The sequence below is a fragment of the Thamnophis elegans genome, chromosome 4 (assembly GCF_009769535.1).
Source record: "Thamnophis elegans isolate rThaEle1 chromosome 4, rThaEle1.pri, whole genome shotgun sequence".
Lineage (NCBI taxonomy): Eukaryota > Metazoa > Chordata > Lepidosauria > Squamata > Colubridae > Thamnophis > Thamnophis elegans.
Window position 1 is genome coordinate 41,978,098 of NC_045544.1, and position 13,887 is coordinate 41,991,984.

Here is a 13,887-nt window from a genome sequence, read left to right on the forward strand (position 1 = left end):
ACCGCAGGGGGAAGTGACTCGAACCCAAGTCATCCCATTGGCGGCCACCTTTCCCTCTATGTGGATCAATGGGACGAGATCACATCGGACGCTTGGGTCCGAGCCACGGTTCCTCACAGTCTCAGGTTAGAATTTCTCTCCACCCCTCCGAACCTCTTCAGGTCATTCCCTCTCGGAGCCTGGAGCTTCGCTGCCTGATGGATCAGGCGATCGCCCACCTTCTTGACATTTGGGCAGTGGAGACAGTTCCTCTAGAGCAGTGATGGGCAACCTTTTTGGCGTGGTGTGTCAAAAATCGGCAAAAAATCGAGCATAACTCGCGTTGTGTGTCACTTCGACAAAAACATAATTTTGCGCAATTTATAGTTGCTGCTAATGGCGCTCACAGTTCCCGTTGGCACTCCGCTGTTCCCTGCTGTGGTGCGGTCGTAACCGACAGTCCCAGGAGTAGACTCTCTGTGCTGGCCTGACTGGAGAGAGGCGCGCACTGTTCCCGCGCTCCTCTCCTGCGGGTCCTCCCTCGCCGCGCTGATGACGTGTGTGCGCACGGCACGCACGCCTTACCAGCAGCCCCTGCGCTCAGAAAGGGGCGGCGGCGATACAGTAAGTGAGTGTGGGCGGGGGAGATCACACGTCCCGCCCCCCCCCCCCGTTCCTCCAGCACAAATTCTTTCATCCTCGGCGGCCGTGCAGGAGCCGAGGATGAATCGCATGAAATCCTGTGCGTGTCACCCCAAATGGCTACGCGTGTCAGCACTGACACACGTGTCATAGGTTCGCCATCACTGCTCTAGAGGAACGGGGCCTGGGCCACTACTCCAATCTGTTCGTGGTTCCGAAGAGCATGGGGGGCTGGAGGGTGATTCTAGACCTCAAGCTCCCTCAAATCTATCCTTCAAGGCATACAGAAAGGGGACTTCCTGGCCTCCATGGACCTCACGGAGGCCTATTTTCACATACCTATTCAGCCCGCTCACTGCAGGTTCCTGAGGTTCTCGCATGGGACCCGCCATTACCAGTACAGGGTTCTTCCTTTCGGGCTGGCCTCGGCTCCCCGGACTTTCACAAAGGTTCTGGCGGCCCTGGCAGCTCACCTGCGTTCCATCCCAGTGCGGCTCCAATGTTATTTGGACGATGTCTTGGTTCAGGCGGGGTCTCTTCCTCAGGCCGTCTCGGATCTTCGGCTCACCATTCGGAGCCTTCAGAACCTGGGCTTTTCGGTGAACTTTGCCAAGAGCCATCTTTCCCTCTCCAAACGTATTCTCCACCTGGGGATGGTCATAGGCTCCGTGTTGGGGGTGGTGCGGCTGTCCCAGGAACGTCAGAGCAGCCTTCGTCAACTGGCGGAAAGTGTTCGCGGAAGGCAGTTAGCTTCGGTCCTCTCTCTGTCACAGTTATTGGGCAAGATGGTCTCTTGCATCGGGATTGTCCCGTGGGCCAGGCTTCACCTTCGGCCTCTCCAGTGGGAACTCATCCCCTTTCAGAGGGGGCAACTGAGCAATTCTCTTCGGACTCTCTGTCTCCCGGTGGGGGTCCGGGTGTCTCTGGCGTGGTGGCTTTCCCCAGCCATTATACGCCCCTCAGACAGGGTTCACAATTTGGGAGTCCTCCTGGATCCACAGCTGACTTTAGAACATCATTTGTCGGCTGTGACCAGGGGGACATTTGCCCAGGTTCGCCTGGTGCACCAATTGCGACCCCACCTGGATCGGGAGGCCCTTCAGATAGTCACTCATGCCCTTGTGACCTCAAGACTGGATTACTGTAACACGCTCTACATGGGGCTGCCCTTGAAGAGTGTTTGAAGACTTCAGCTAGTCCAGAATGCAGCCGCACGAGTGATTGTGGGTGCACCCAAGTACACCCACGTTACACCTATCCTCCGTGAGCTGCACTGGCTACCCATTAGTCTCCAGACCCGCTTCAAGGTGCTGGTCGTTACTTATAAAGCCCTACATGGCATTGGACCTGGGTACCTGAGAGACCGCTTCCTGCCGATTACCTCCCATAGACCGATCAGATCTCACAGGTTAGGTCTTCTCCGGATTCCATCTGCCAGCCAATGTCGGCTGGTGACTCCCCGGGGGAGAGCCTTCTCTGTTGCAGTTCCAGCCCTTTGGAACGATCTCCCCGTGGAGATCCAGACCCTTACTACCCTCCCGGCCTTCCGCAAAGCCACTAAGTCCTGGCTGCTCCAGAAGGCCGGGGGGCTTTGAAATACCCAGCCCCACGGTAACTGTGAATGTTGTGTATTTTAAAGTGTTGTCTTGTCTATTTATCCCCTTCCCTTGTTTATTGTAAGCCGCCTGGAGTCCTTCGGGAGTGGGCGGCATACATACAAGACCAATAAACAAAACCAATAAACATCAAACACCATTCAGCGGGGCTGCTGCTTCTAGGAGCTGGACAGGGTGACCATCACCATGGACACGAGTCTGTTTGGGTGGGGAACCCTGGTGGATTCTCGGATGGCTCAGGGCAGGTGGACGGCCTCAGATCTCCGCCACAACATAAATTGGCTGGAGCTGAAGGCGGCCGCCTGGCTCTGCGTCATTTTCAGTCCACGGTGGAGGGGCGTCACGTGCTTCTCCTGATGGACAATGTGGCCCCCAAGGCCCACATCAGTCATCAAGGGGGGACCCACTCGCGGGCCCTCTGGCTGGAGGCTCTGTGGCTGGGCTCCTGGGCGGAGAGGCACCTGTTGTCTTTGATGTCGTAACACATCTCCGGGCTCTCCAACGTCCAGGCGGATTGGCTGAATCGGGTGACTCTGGACAATGGCGAGTGGCAGCTCCACCTGTCGCTGTTTTGGAGGATCTGTCAGAGGTTCGGGACTCCTCTGGTGGATCTGTTCGCCTCGCCCGTGAACTCCCAACTTCCTCGGTTTTTCACCCGTTTCCAGTCCAGGTCGGCGGAGGGCACGGACGCCCTCAGGAGCCGGTGGCCCGAGGGCCTTCTTTATGCATTCCCTCCCATTCCCCTCCTCCCAGGGACCGTCAGGAAGGTGGTGGCAGAGAGGGCCCTGGTCATTGTGGTGGCCCCTTATTGGCCCAGGAGGCCCTGGTTCGCAGACCTGGTCCAGCTGTCAGTGGCCTCTCCGTGGAGGATTCCGTGGGGGGAGGTGGTCTTGCTGCAGGGGGCTCTGATTCACCCGGAGCCCCAGTGGCTCCATCTGACCGCCTGGCTCTTGAACGGCAGCTTCTAAGGGGGGGCTAATCTGGCCTCTGGGGTCATTTGTACCATCGAAGTGTCTCAGCGTCCATCGACAACCTGCATTTACAATTCCACCTGGGCGGCCTTTGTCCGGTGGTGCTCTCTTCTGGGCATTTCTCCCGATAGGGCCACTATTCTTAACGTCTTGGACTTCCTCCAGAAGGGCCTTGACAGCGGGCTTTCGCAGAATACAAAAGTGGCAGCTTTGTTGTCGATCTTGGGGGGGGTCTTCTTCCCTCTCCTATGTCCCCCTGATCAAGCGTTTTCTAAAGGGGGTGGCTAATCTCAGGCCTCCCCCCATCCACAGGTTCCCCTCATGGGATCTTCCCCTGGTGCTCAGGGCTTTGACAGGGGCCCCATTTGAACCACTCTGGTCTGTTCATCTACGGTTCTTGTCACTGAAGGTGGCTTTCCTGGTGGCGGTTACCTCTTCCCGACGTATTTCAGAACTGGGCGCCCTGTCTTCCAGGGACGACCTTTGCCATTTTCACCAGGACAGGGTTGTGCTTCGCCTTGATCCTACCTTCATCCCAAAGGTGAATACTCCCTTTCATAGGGCTCAGGAGATCGTCCTGCCTGACTTTTGCCTGGGCCCGTCCAATGATAGGGCATCGGTTGGAGGGCCGCCGCGCTCTGCGGATCTACTTCCAGCGGACCGAGGGGGTCCGTAGGTCGAAGACCTTGTTTGTTTTGTTCCAGCCGGGAACGTTGGGTTCTAGGGTGTCCTTGGCCACCATCGGCCGTTGGCTGCGTCAGGCCATTGCGGAGGCTTCCGGGGCTTTTGGACGGCCGGCCCCGTTGGGCATCACGGCCCATTCTACTAGAAGTGCCGCGACCACAGCGGCGTGGGCCACGAGGGCCTCATTTGAGGACATTTGTTGTGCGGGCACTTGGGCTTCTCCGACGCCTTTCATCCAACATTATCGCCTGGATGCCTTCGTGTCCGTGGACGCGTCCTTTGGTTGGAGGGTCTTGCAGAGGGTGGCAGCTGCTGCTCCACTTGCTCCCCAAGTGGTTTTCTTGTTCTCCCTCCCTGGGACTATAGCTTGGGTATGTCCCACAGGTGACCACTCCCTCCCTTCCTCTAGAAAAAGAATGTTGGTCTTACCTGAACATGTCTTTTAAGAGGAAGGGAGGGGATGGTCATGACCCGCCCTGGGGTTGTTCTGTTGGGGCCAATGGGAGGGCCCGGATGGTCCCGGGGGGGGGGTTGTTGTTGTTGTTGTTGTTGTTGTTTCAGTTCTACCGTTCGACTTCAAGGAAACTGGGCCAGGATTGGAAGGCACCAGTATTTAAGTCTTTGCTCTCAGTCTTTGGACCAATCAGGCTTTGAGAATACCCACAAGTGACCACTCCCTCCCTTCCTCTTAAAAGACACGTTCAGGTAAGACCAACGTTCTTTTGCAGCTCAGGAATACATTCACTGAGGCAGATGCACTCAGGGATAAGCATGCTTTGCCTATTATTTCAATTCAAGTGGATGAGACTGTTATTTTTAAAATTCAGAAGATAATATATAAATTATGTACCAAATGGGGTACAGCAGCATAAGTACCCCCATTAACTTCGCTTGCCAGAAGATGGATGGGACAATCCATCTAATGACAATCATGAGACACTAAGATGCTTCAACCATTATAAATATGTACCAATTGCCAAGTGTCTAAATTTTGAACATGACCATGAGGATGCAGCAATAGAAGTAAGAGTGAGATCCAATTGTAAGTCACTGTTTTCAGTGCCATTGCAAATTTGACTGGTTGGTGAACAATGGTTATAGCAATATAAAAGCTACTTCTTGTTTTATTGTCTAAAATCAAATCCATTGGCAATTTAAATAAGTAATGAGATAATGATGAATAATAAATATCACTGTGTGTGGGGTTTTTTTTTGTAAAAAATACAAACTAATTGATACTTTTCATATTTTTTCACATTTTAAAATCAGTTTTGTGTGAATGAATTTGGAGCTCTAGAAGTAATCACTGATGTAACAGAGATGGAAAGTGTTAAGAAGGCTACAGCTACCACAACTTGGATGGTGCCAACTGTCCAAGAAGGTCAGTGCAGTGATTTTAATTTTGTTTCTTGGCATCACAATTTTATATGGATATCAGTGTGTCCAGCTGTCCTAAGCAAGGTTATAATTTCTGTTGTGCATACATTTGAAATAAGAAGCGAAGGCATCTGAGCAGAATTGTTCTACTCTAAACTCTGTTTCAAAGAATGAATCACAATGTTAGCGTAATTTCCCATTTTTAATCAGTTTGGGGTAGCAAGTAATGGGAGAGGAAGGAGGAAGTGAAGATCAAGACCAGAGATACGCATTTGGCATAATCCAAGCATTCTTCCTTAAAAAAACCATGCTGTTCTACCTTCCCTGCTATAGCCACAAGGGAAAGAAAGGACTAGACCTGTTTGTCTGCCAGATGGAGCCCCAATCCTGATCAAATGTTTGCTCTCATAGTCCGGAGACAATAGTCAGGTGAAATGCAGTTAAAACATTCACACAAACATTGGTGCTAAATTAACAGGATTTATATTAAAAATAAAATGTTACTGTTAATGGATTTTGCTTAGAAGAAGGTTGCAGCTTCTGCTTTCTTGTAATGTGCAACACCATCTCTTAGCTCACAGAATCATATTTTGTCTCTTGAAATAGTTAAGCCATAATCCGAAGACTGAACTAAAAATAAAAGTGGCACCAGATAAAAGAATCAGAGAAGGCAGTTCCATAGATTATTTAAAGTGTTTGTGGTTCCTATATATTTGTCTGTGGTGAAGCTAAAACACAATCTTCTTTTTATGCCCATGGAAAACTAATAAGAACCAATTAAGTACCAGGTGATAGGATTCTGAATATTTCAGAAAAGAGCTGCTGAATTAAATTGTGTTCTGGGCTGAACAGTTTCTAGCCTCAGGGATGTATAAGGCTGTGTGGGAAGCCCTGGAAATTGTTTTGTAAGCCCCAAAGTGGCCTTAACCCAATTTAGGAAAAAAGACAAATTATTTCAACTACTTCAGCTCTGCTCACTCATTTTTCTGCTCACTATGGTTTCACCCTCCCCCAAAGTTTATATTTGATTCCCCAATAACTAGAATATTGCCCATTCCTGTTCTAAATGCTGGATGTATACAGACTTACACTTCCAGGAAAAGGAGCCTATCTTTCATTTATGAAAGAGACCAGGTTCAGCAAAATCTTACGAATAGAGAAAGTCTAAAGGAGATTTAATTTGTGAATTCTCTTGTTGCCTTGCAACCTTCATGCTGCTCCACAGTCCTCTGGAGCATCTCTGCAGGAAAATGGCAAATTCATCAAAAAACACATGTCCTTATTTCTCTTGTGAGTTCCAGTGAGCAGAACTTTGCTCATCTGGGATCCAGTCCAATAGCTTTTATATATTGAAATCTGTTTGATAGAATATTTTTACAAAGTTCTTAAGCTTTCTTGATATAAGTAGTAATTTAAATGTAAGAACTTAAAAAGTATCTTGCTGGATTGGACTGTTGGTCAATCTAGGTAATTCATCCATCTGTCCTCGCAGTGGCCAACCAGTTACACAAGAAAGAATTATTCCATAAATTTGGCCAACCCTTTTTTGAAACCAGCTGGGTTGGTAGCCACCATTATATCTCATAGTTCCAAATTTTAATTATTTATGGTGTAAAAATACTTCATTTTGTATTGCTGGATTCTTCCAAGATTCATTTTCATTAACATCTGCGTCTAGTATTTTGGGGAGGGAAAACAGCTTCTCCTTATCCATATCATGTACAGTTTTGTACACCATATTTAGCTTCCTTTCTAAAATAAGCACACACGCGCACACACACACACACACACACACACCAACTTGCAACATTTCCTTGTAAGATGCAGTCCTTTCATCAACTTAGTTTCTTTCCTCTGAACTTTCTCTAGTTCCACTATATCCTTTTTAAGATGTGGTAACCAAAACTACACACTATATTCTAGATGTGGCTGCAACATTTATTTATATAAGATCTTTATTTATTTATTAATCTATTTCTTTATATATTAAAGTTTTATGCCACCCATCTCCACTATAAGGTGACTCCGGATGGTTTACAGATTATGAAACAGAATAACAATTACAATATATTAAACTATTAAAACTGTTAGGAATATAATCTAACGGTTGGGTTGGCAATATATAAATCATGTAACAATGCTGTTCCTGTTTCTTTAAATCATGCTGTAAATGTGATTGGTTGCTGTTTCCTCAAGCGACCATAAGATGGAGCCAGAATCACTGTTAGATGCTGATCTGATCTGAGTGTTTGGAAGCTGGCTGTTAGAAGTGCCGTATAGTGATCAGCGTGAGCTATTATAAGTTTTGCAACTTCTAGCAAACTTTGTGTACCGGACTGTTTGTATGATTATGGACTATGTTATTTGAATTATCCCTTAACTGAAAGACGTTGATGACTGACTGTCTTAACGGTGTATGACTTGGACTGTTTGATGGACTCTGATACCTCTATTTCCACGAAAGTAAAAGCCTATTTAAACTGCAGTGTCTCTGTATGCTGGTTTGTGTGTTCTCCAACACCAATCTCACAACGCTTCTCTGAGCGCACTCGCTCTCCCAACGGGAAGCTTACCTAACACTGGTTATGGGCCCAGGTTATATCAGACGTAGCTAAAGGAGAGTTGGTGTTGATACACAATACCGCATACAGACTGCTGTTTCGTTAGTGATTGTTACTATCCTGGAGAAGATGGCGAGCGACCCATCAACAAGCCTATCGATAATAACCTGGTTGGATGGAACAAACTATGTTTCCTGGTCTATGAAATGCAGTCTACTCCTGAGTAGGGAAGGTTTATGGGATGCTGTACAGAATCCACCGGATGTAACTGCTTGGAATCCAGATAACGATGATGATGCCAAGAAGATAGCAGATTTTCAGCGATGCAACAAATGGGTGTTGTATATAATTGGTCTAACACTGAATGATCATCAATTAGTACACATTCGTGGAGAAAATTCTGCTGCAAGATGTTGGGAGAATTTGAAGAGGATTTATGTACGTGACACTAGGTGCACACATACATCTTACACGCAAACTGTTTAGGGCACGTCTTCTGAAAGGTGGAGATATGTTAGCTCATTTAAACTTTATGAAAGGTGTTTTCCAGGAGGTACATGAAAAAGAACTATTTTTTTCTGAGCTACATCAAGTTTATATCATACTCTCCTCGCTGGATGAGTGTTATGATGTTTTTGTATCTTCTCTTGAAGTCCTAACCCAAAATGAACTAACATTGACTGACATTTCTGCATGACTATTGGAAGAGTCAAGAAGAAGGATGGAAAGAGAACAACTGAGAGAGAAACCACCACAATATGAGGAGTCACCTTCTACTGCCTATACTGTTCGAAAATGTTTCTCTTGTGGGGCTAAGGGACATATAGCTAGATTCTGTAAAAAGGCAAAACAACAGAATGTGGGAAGAGCTAGAAAAAATGCTAATGTCAACTTAGCTATGTCTACTTTGCCTATGTCTAGCAATTTTCCGGTAAACCATGATTTGTGGGTTGTTGATAGTGGTGCATCACAGTGCATTGCTAGAGATAGAAAAAGGTTTGTAAAAATGACCACAAGCAAGGAACATGTATTTTTGGCAAATGGATGGAAGGTGAGGGTGTCTGGTGAAGATAACACATATTGTTCATTCCTAAATGAGCAGTTACCAATGTTATATGTACCTAACCTAAAATTCAACTTACTATTGGTTAGGACTTTAGCTAAGATTGGCTATGTGGTAACCTTTAGGGGAGATATCTGTATTATTGAAAAGGAGGGTAACAGGGTTACTGCTACCTTACAAAACAGTTTATATGTTATACCGGATGGCCAGATGGCTAACACAGCTTATCATAATGTTAAACCCCATGATGAATGTATACATTTACTTCATAGACGCATGGGGCACATTAATTTCAAGTTGCTGCAACAAACCGTTAAGTTGGCAGAGGGAGTAAAAATAAAACCATGCAGAAAATATTTAAACTGCAATGTTTGCAATCAGGAGAAAAGCAAAGTTACTCCAGCAAACAGACTGAATGGTTTTAAAACAAAACAACCTCTGGAGGTTGTTTTTGCTGATATAATAGGACCTAAGAAACCCAGTTTGGGAAGTGCAATTTATTTTTTGAATATCATGGATCATTATTCCCGATACGGTTTCTGTTACTTAATGAAAAACAAAACAGAAACGTTTCAGAATTTCTTTAATTGGCTGAGGTTTGTGGAAAGAAAGATGAAAGCCAAGGTTATTACTGTAGTTACTGATAATGGGACAGAGTTTACCAATTATAAATGCCAAACAATGTTAAAAACAGCTAGAATAGAGCACAAGTGTTCTGCTCCTTATAGGCCACAAAATAACTCTTTTGTAGAACGAAGGGGGCAAACATTACAGGCCATGGCTCGAACTATAATAGCTGATTCAGGTTTGCCGGAAACACTGTGGGGTGAAGCTATGATGTGTAGTAACCATGTTTTAAATAATGTGGCGAATACAACAACCGATGAATTGCCATTCACTAGGTGGCATGGCAGAAAACCAGATTTGAGTTACCTACATACATTCAGAGCCCCAGCATGGATGCATATACCATCACAAGTGAGACTGAAAGGGCAACATAGAGCTCGACAGTTATTTTTTGTAGGATATGAGGCTAACCATAGATCATTTAGGTTTTGGCAGAAAGGCACAGCTAAGGTTTACTGTAGCGCTAGTGCTAGGTTTATGGAACACGTGGGGTGGAATAAATTAGAAACAAATGAGAATGTAATTATCGACACTCAAGTAGTCTCTAATGATAAGGTAGTAAAACCAGTAATTAAAGAAATTAAGGAAGAAGTACAGTTACAGGACGAACCAGAAGAACAAGAACAGGTTATACAGGAGAGTCCACTGGTGAGTCTGAAATACCTAGACGTTCAACTCATGTAACGAGACCACCTGACAGGTATCAGGTGTCTATAGCATGTCAGGCAAATAAGGTTCCTGCTAATTACCAAGAATTAACTCTGAGGAACAGAAAGCTTGGAAAGATGCAATGGAAAAGGAATTAAAATCATTGCAAAAGTTAGAAGTATATGAAAATGTAAAGTTACCACCAGGTAAACATGCCATTGGTTGTAAATGGATTTTCAAAATTAAAAATAGTGTGGATGGGACTGTTACCCATAAAACCAGGTTAGTTGCACAAGAGTTTGCTCAGTCAGTCAATAACTATGATGAGGTCTTTGCACCTAGTTTAAAGGCTACAACGTTACATGCAGCATTAGTGTGGGCAGCTAAGAATGAATATATAGTTAATTATTTAGATGTAGAGACAGTATATCTTCATGCACTGTTGCAGCATACTATATATTTACAGAAGCCTGCAGGATTCAAAACTGATTGCTGGAGGTTGAAAAAGAATCTGTATGGCTTGAAGCAATCAGGTTATGAATGGAATCAATGTATAGTTAAAAGTTAACTAAGATAGGTTTTAAAGCTGGCATGGCTCATCCATGTTTGTTTAAGAAAGAAAGTGATGGTGTGATTTCATTGTTGCTATTGTTCACTGATGACATAGCATTAATCACTAAAACTGAGCAAGAAGCTATGAGGATTATAACACTGTTAAGGACGAAGTTCAGTATAAAACATCTTGGTGAGATTAGGCAATATCTTGGTTTACAGATAAATAAAACTAGGGGAGGATACAAAATCTCACAAACTGAGAAGATTTACCAGCTACTCAGAATGTTTAGGATGGAACTGTGTAAACCGGCGAAAACTCTAATGGGCCAAGAGTTTAGCCACAATGACGAACAAAGCCCTATATTTGATAAAGGTGTTTATCAATCATTAATTGGTAGCTTATCGTATCTGAGTAATTGGTCAAGGCCCAACATAGCATATAGTGTAAATCAATTAGTCAGGTTTAATGTTGAACCTACTGAAAGGCACTGGCAAGCTGCTAAGAGGATATTAAGATATCTTAAGCAAACGATGCATTATGCATTGTATTTAGAACCTAAGGATGATCTGAGCTTAACTGCATATGCTGATGCAAGTTTTGCTACAGATGTGTCTACAAGGAAATCAACATAAGGGTTTGTTGTATTCCTGGGAAAAGCACTAATTAGATGGCAGTCTATTAGACAAAAACAGTTAAGTTTATCAACTATGGAGGCTGAATTCTTGTCATTATTATGTACGGATTTGATTTGTTACAAACAACTCCTACTGTATATGGGAATTAATGTACGAGAGCCTATTGTTGTTTATGAAGACAATCAAGCAGCAATTCAGATGGCATCCAATCTTGCTATAAAAACTAGGTCAAAACACACTGATCTAAGATATCAAAATGTAAGGCAAATTATGAATGGTAAATTAGTTTCACTGGAGTACTGCATGTCTGAACATAACATTACAGATCATTTTACTAAGGCCCAAGGTAATATAAAGCATAAACGTTGTTGCGAGGAATACGGATTAAGATTGTAAAATTTATATATTGTCCTACCCAAAGGGGAGAATATTAGGAATATAATCTAACGGTTGGGTTGGCAATATATAAATCATGTAACAATGCTGTACCTGTTTCTTTAAATCATGCTGTAAATGTGATTGGTTGCTGTTTCCTCAAGCGACCATAAGATGGAGCCAGAATCACTATTAGATGCTGATCTGATCTGAGTGTTTGGAAGCTGGCTGTTAGAAGTGCCGTATAGTGATCAGCGTGAGCTATTGTAAGTTTTGCAACTGCTAGCAAACTTTGTGTACCGGACTGTTTGTATGATTATGGACTATGTTATTTGAATTATCCCTTAACTGAAAGACGTTGATGACTGACTGTCTTAACCATGTATGACTTGGACTGTTTGATGGACTCTGATACCTCTATTTCCATGAAAGTAAAAGCCTATTTAAACTGCAGTGTCTCTGTATGCTGGTCTGTGTGTTCTCCAACACCAATCTCACAACGCTTCTCTGAATGCACTCGCTCTCCCAATGGGGAGCTTACCTAACAAAAACTATACAGATTAAAAATTAAAAACTAGACAAAAACAAAACTATAGTTTTATGATATTGGCTTCTCTATTTTCATACAAATTCTTATTATCCTTGACACACAGTTGACTTTTACAGCAGATGCACACTGTATTGAAATCTTTATTGAACTGTTCATCATCACTCAGAGAAATAAGCTTGTTGTTGAATAAATGGTTTAGATGAAGCTTGTAAGATTTTCCTAAAGTGTCAGCACTGATTGCTTGTGGGAAGCCTGAAATAATTGATAAATGTTTATCAGTAATTAAAGAGGTGCAGGAGGTTGAACTCAAAAGCAAAAAGATGCTTTGAAGCATGAAAGTTGTAACACATCAGCCAAATATGCTTTTTGTCTATAGATTGTCCTACAGCTGCAAAAGCAGCCACACAATCCTGGGTAAAGATATGGCTGCTTTAAGGAATGGCAGACATTATACTAGGTGTGTTTCCCAGTTAAAAGACTTGGTCATTTTGTTTGACATAATTCATTATCTTTTTTTGCTTCACCTGCATATCATCTTGAAAATTCACTGCTGTCTTTCTGCTGTGTAGCATTCTCAGAAAAAACAGAAGTATCACCAAAATTGAAGGAAACTGCAAAGGCAGATGGGCTTCATTTTTGTGAAAATTGTTTTCAATCTGGAACATCAGTGGAGTTTGTAGCTGGAGAAAGAACTTGCAGCCAGAAATGTGCCCATCTATTTAAAAACAAGTAAGAGTTAATAGAATACATACAACACAGTATCATGGCAAGTATAAATTCTGTTGTCGCCTAAGGGAACACTGGATAAAAATACTTGCTGAGCTGTCAGTTGATTTTAAAAAAATGGAATCTATGTTGTATTATTATTGTTAATTACTGCTGGGGTTTTTTGTGTGAAGCAAAGGAGAAAAAGTAGGGGGATATTAGAGGCACTAGGTGCCATCATAAAATCCTTATAGTGGTTGCAGGTGAAACCATCCACCTGTAATAAATTCCAGGGCTAGAACACCGGTGATATCACAAGAATTCAAACATGTATTTAATAAGAATGTTTCTATGCGACTTCTAGAATGCCATTTGGGGATACTGTACATAGGGTAGAGCTTTTGATACCACATTATTGACCCCTATTCGGTTATACAAAACAAGGAATATGATTTTGACAATTACTTAAACAAGTTTATAAATAAAAGAATCCCCAAGAGCTTGAAACAGTATTGACCTTACACATGTCAGAGAAGCCATATTTTCCTCGATAATTACCACTGTTTGTTTGTGAGCATAATATAAATCTGCCAGAATAGTTGCATGTTTGATTACCATTCAGAATAATTCATAGCTAAGTGTCAACAGGATACAGCCTTGGGTGCAATCTTGTGTATATTAGTGCAGTCATATTCTTTGAAAGAGAACAGGAGCATAAGATATTCAGAAGCATTTTAAAAGAAGCAGCAGAAGTAAACCTGCAAAAGAAAAACACATGGCTGTCAAAGATAGCTGCTTCATTCACATTCCTGAGTGCTATAAGAATTTGAACAGTTCTGATACATATCTATTAAAAAAATAAATTCCAGTAAGTTTGACTTCTAGTTAAAAATTGCAG

General features: G+C 43.5%; 1 protein-coding gene across 1 annotated transcript in view; it reads left to right on the forward strand.

Moving 5' to 3' along the window:
• The window catches only part of L3MBTL3 (L3MBTL histone methyl-lysine binding protein 3), a 103,955-nt gene that overhangs the window by 34,124 nt on the left and 55,944 nt on the right, over nucleotides 1-13,887 (forward strand). Inside the window, exons 3-4 of the mRNA XM_032216310.1 lie at nucleotides 5,162-5,273; nucleotides 12,854-13,013. Coding sequence (XP_032072201.1) covers nucleotides 5,162-5,273; nucleotides 12,854-13,013 — 272 coding nt within the window. The remainder of the gene's footprint in view (nucleotides 1-5,161; nucleotides 5,274-12,853; nucleotides 13,014-13,887) is intronic.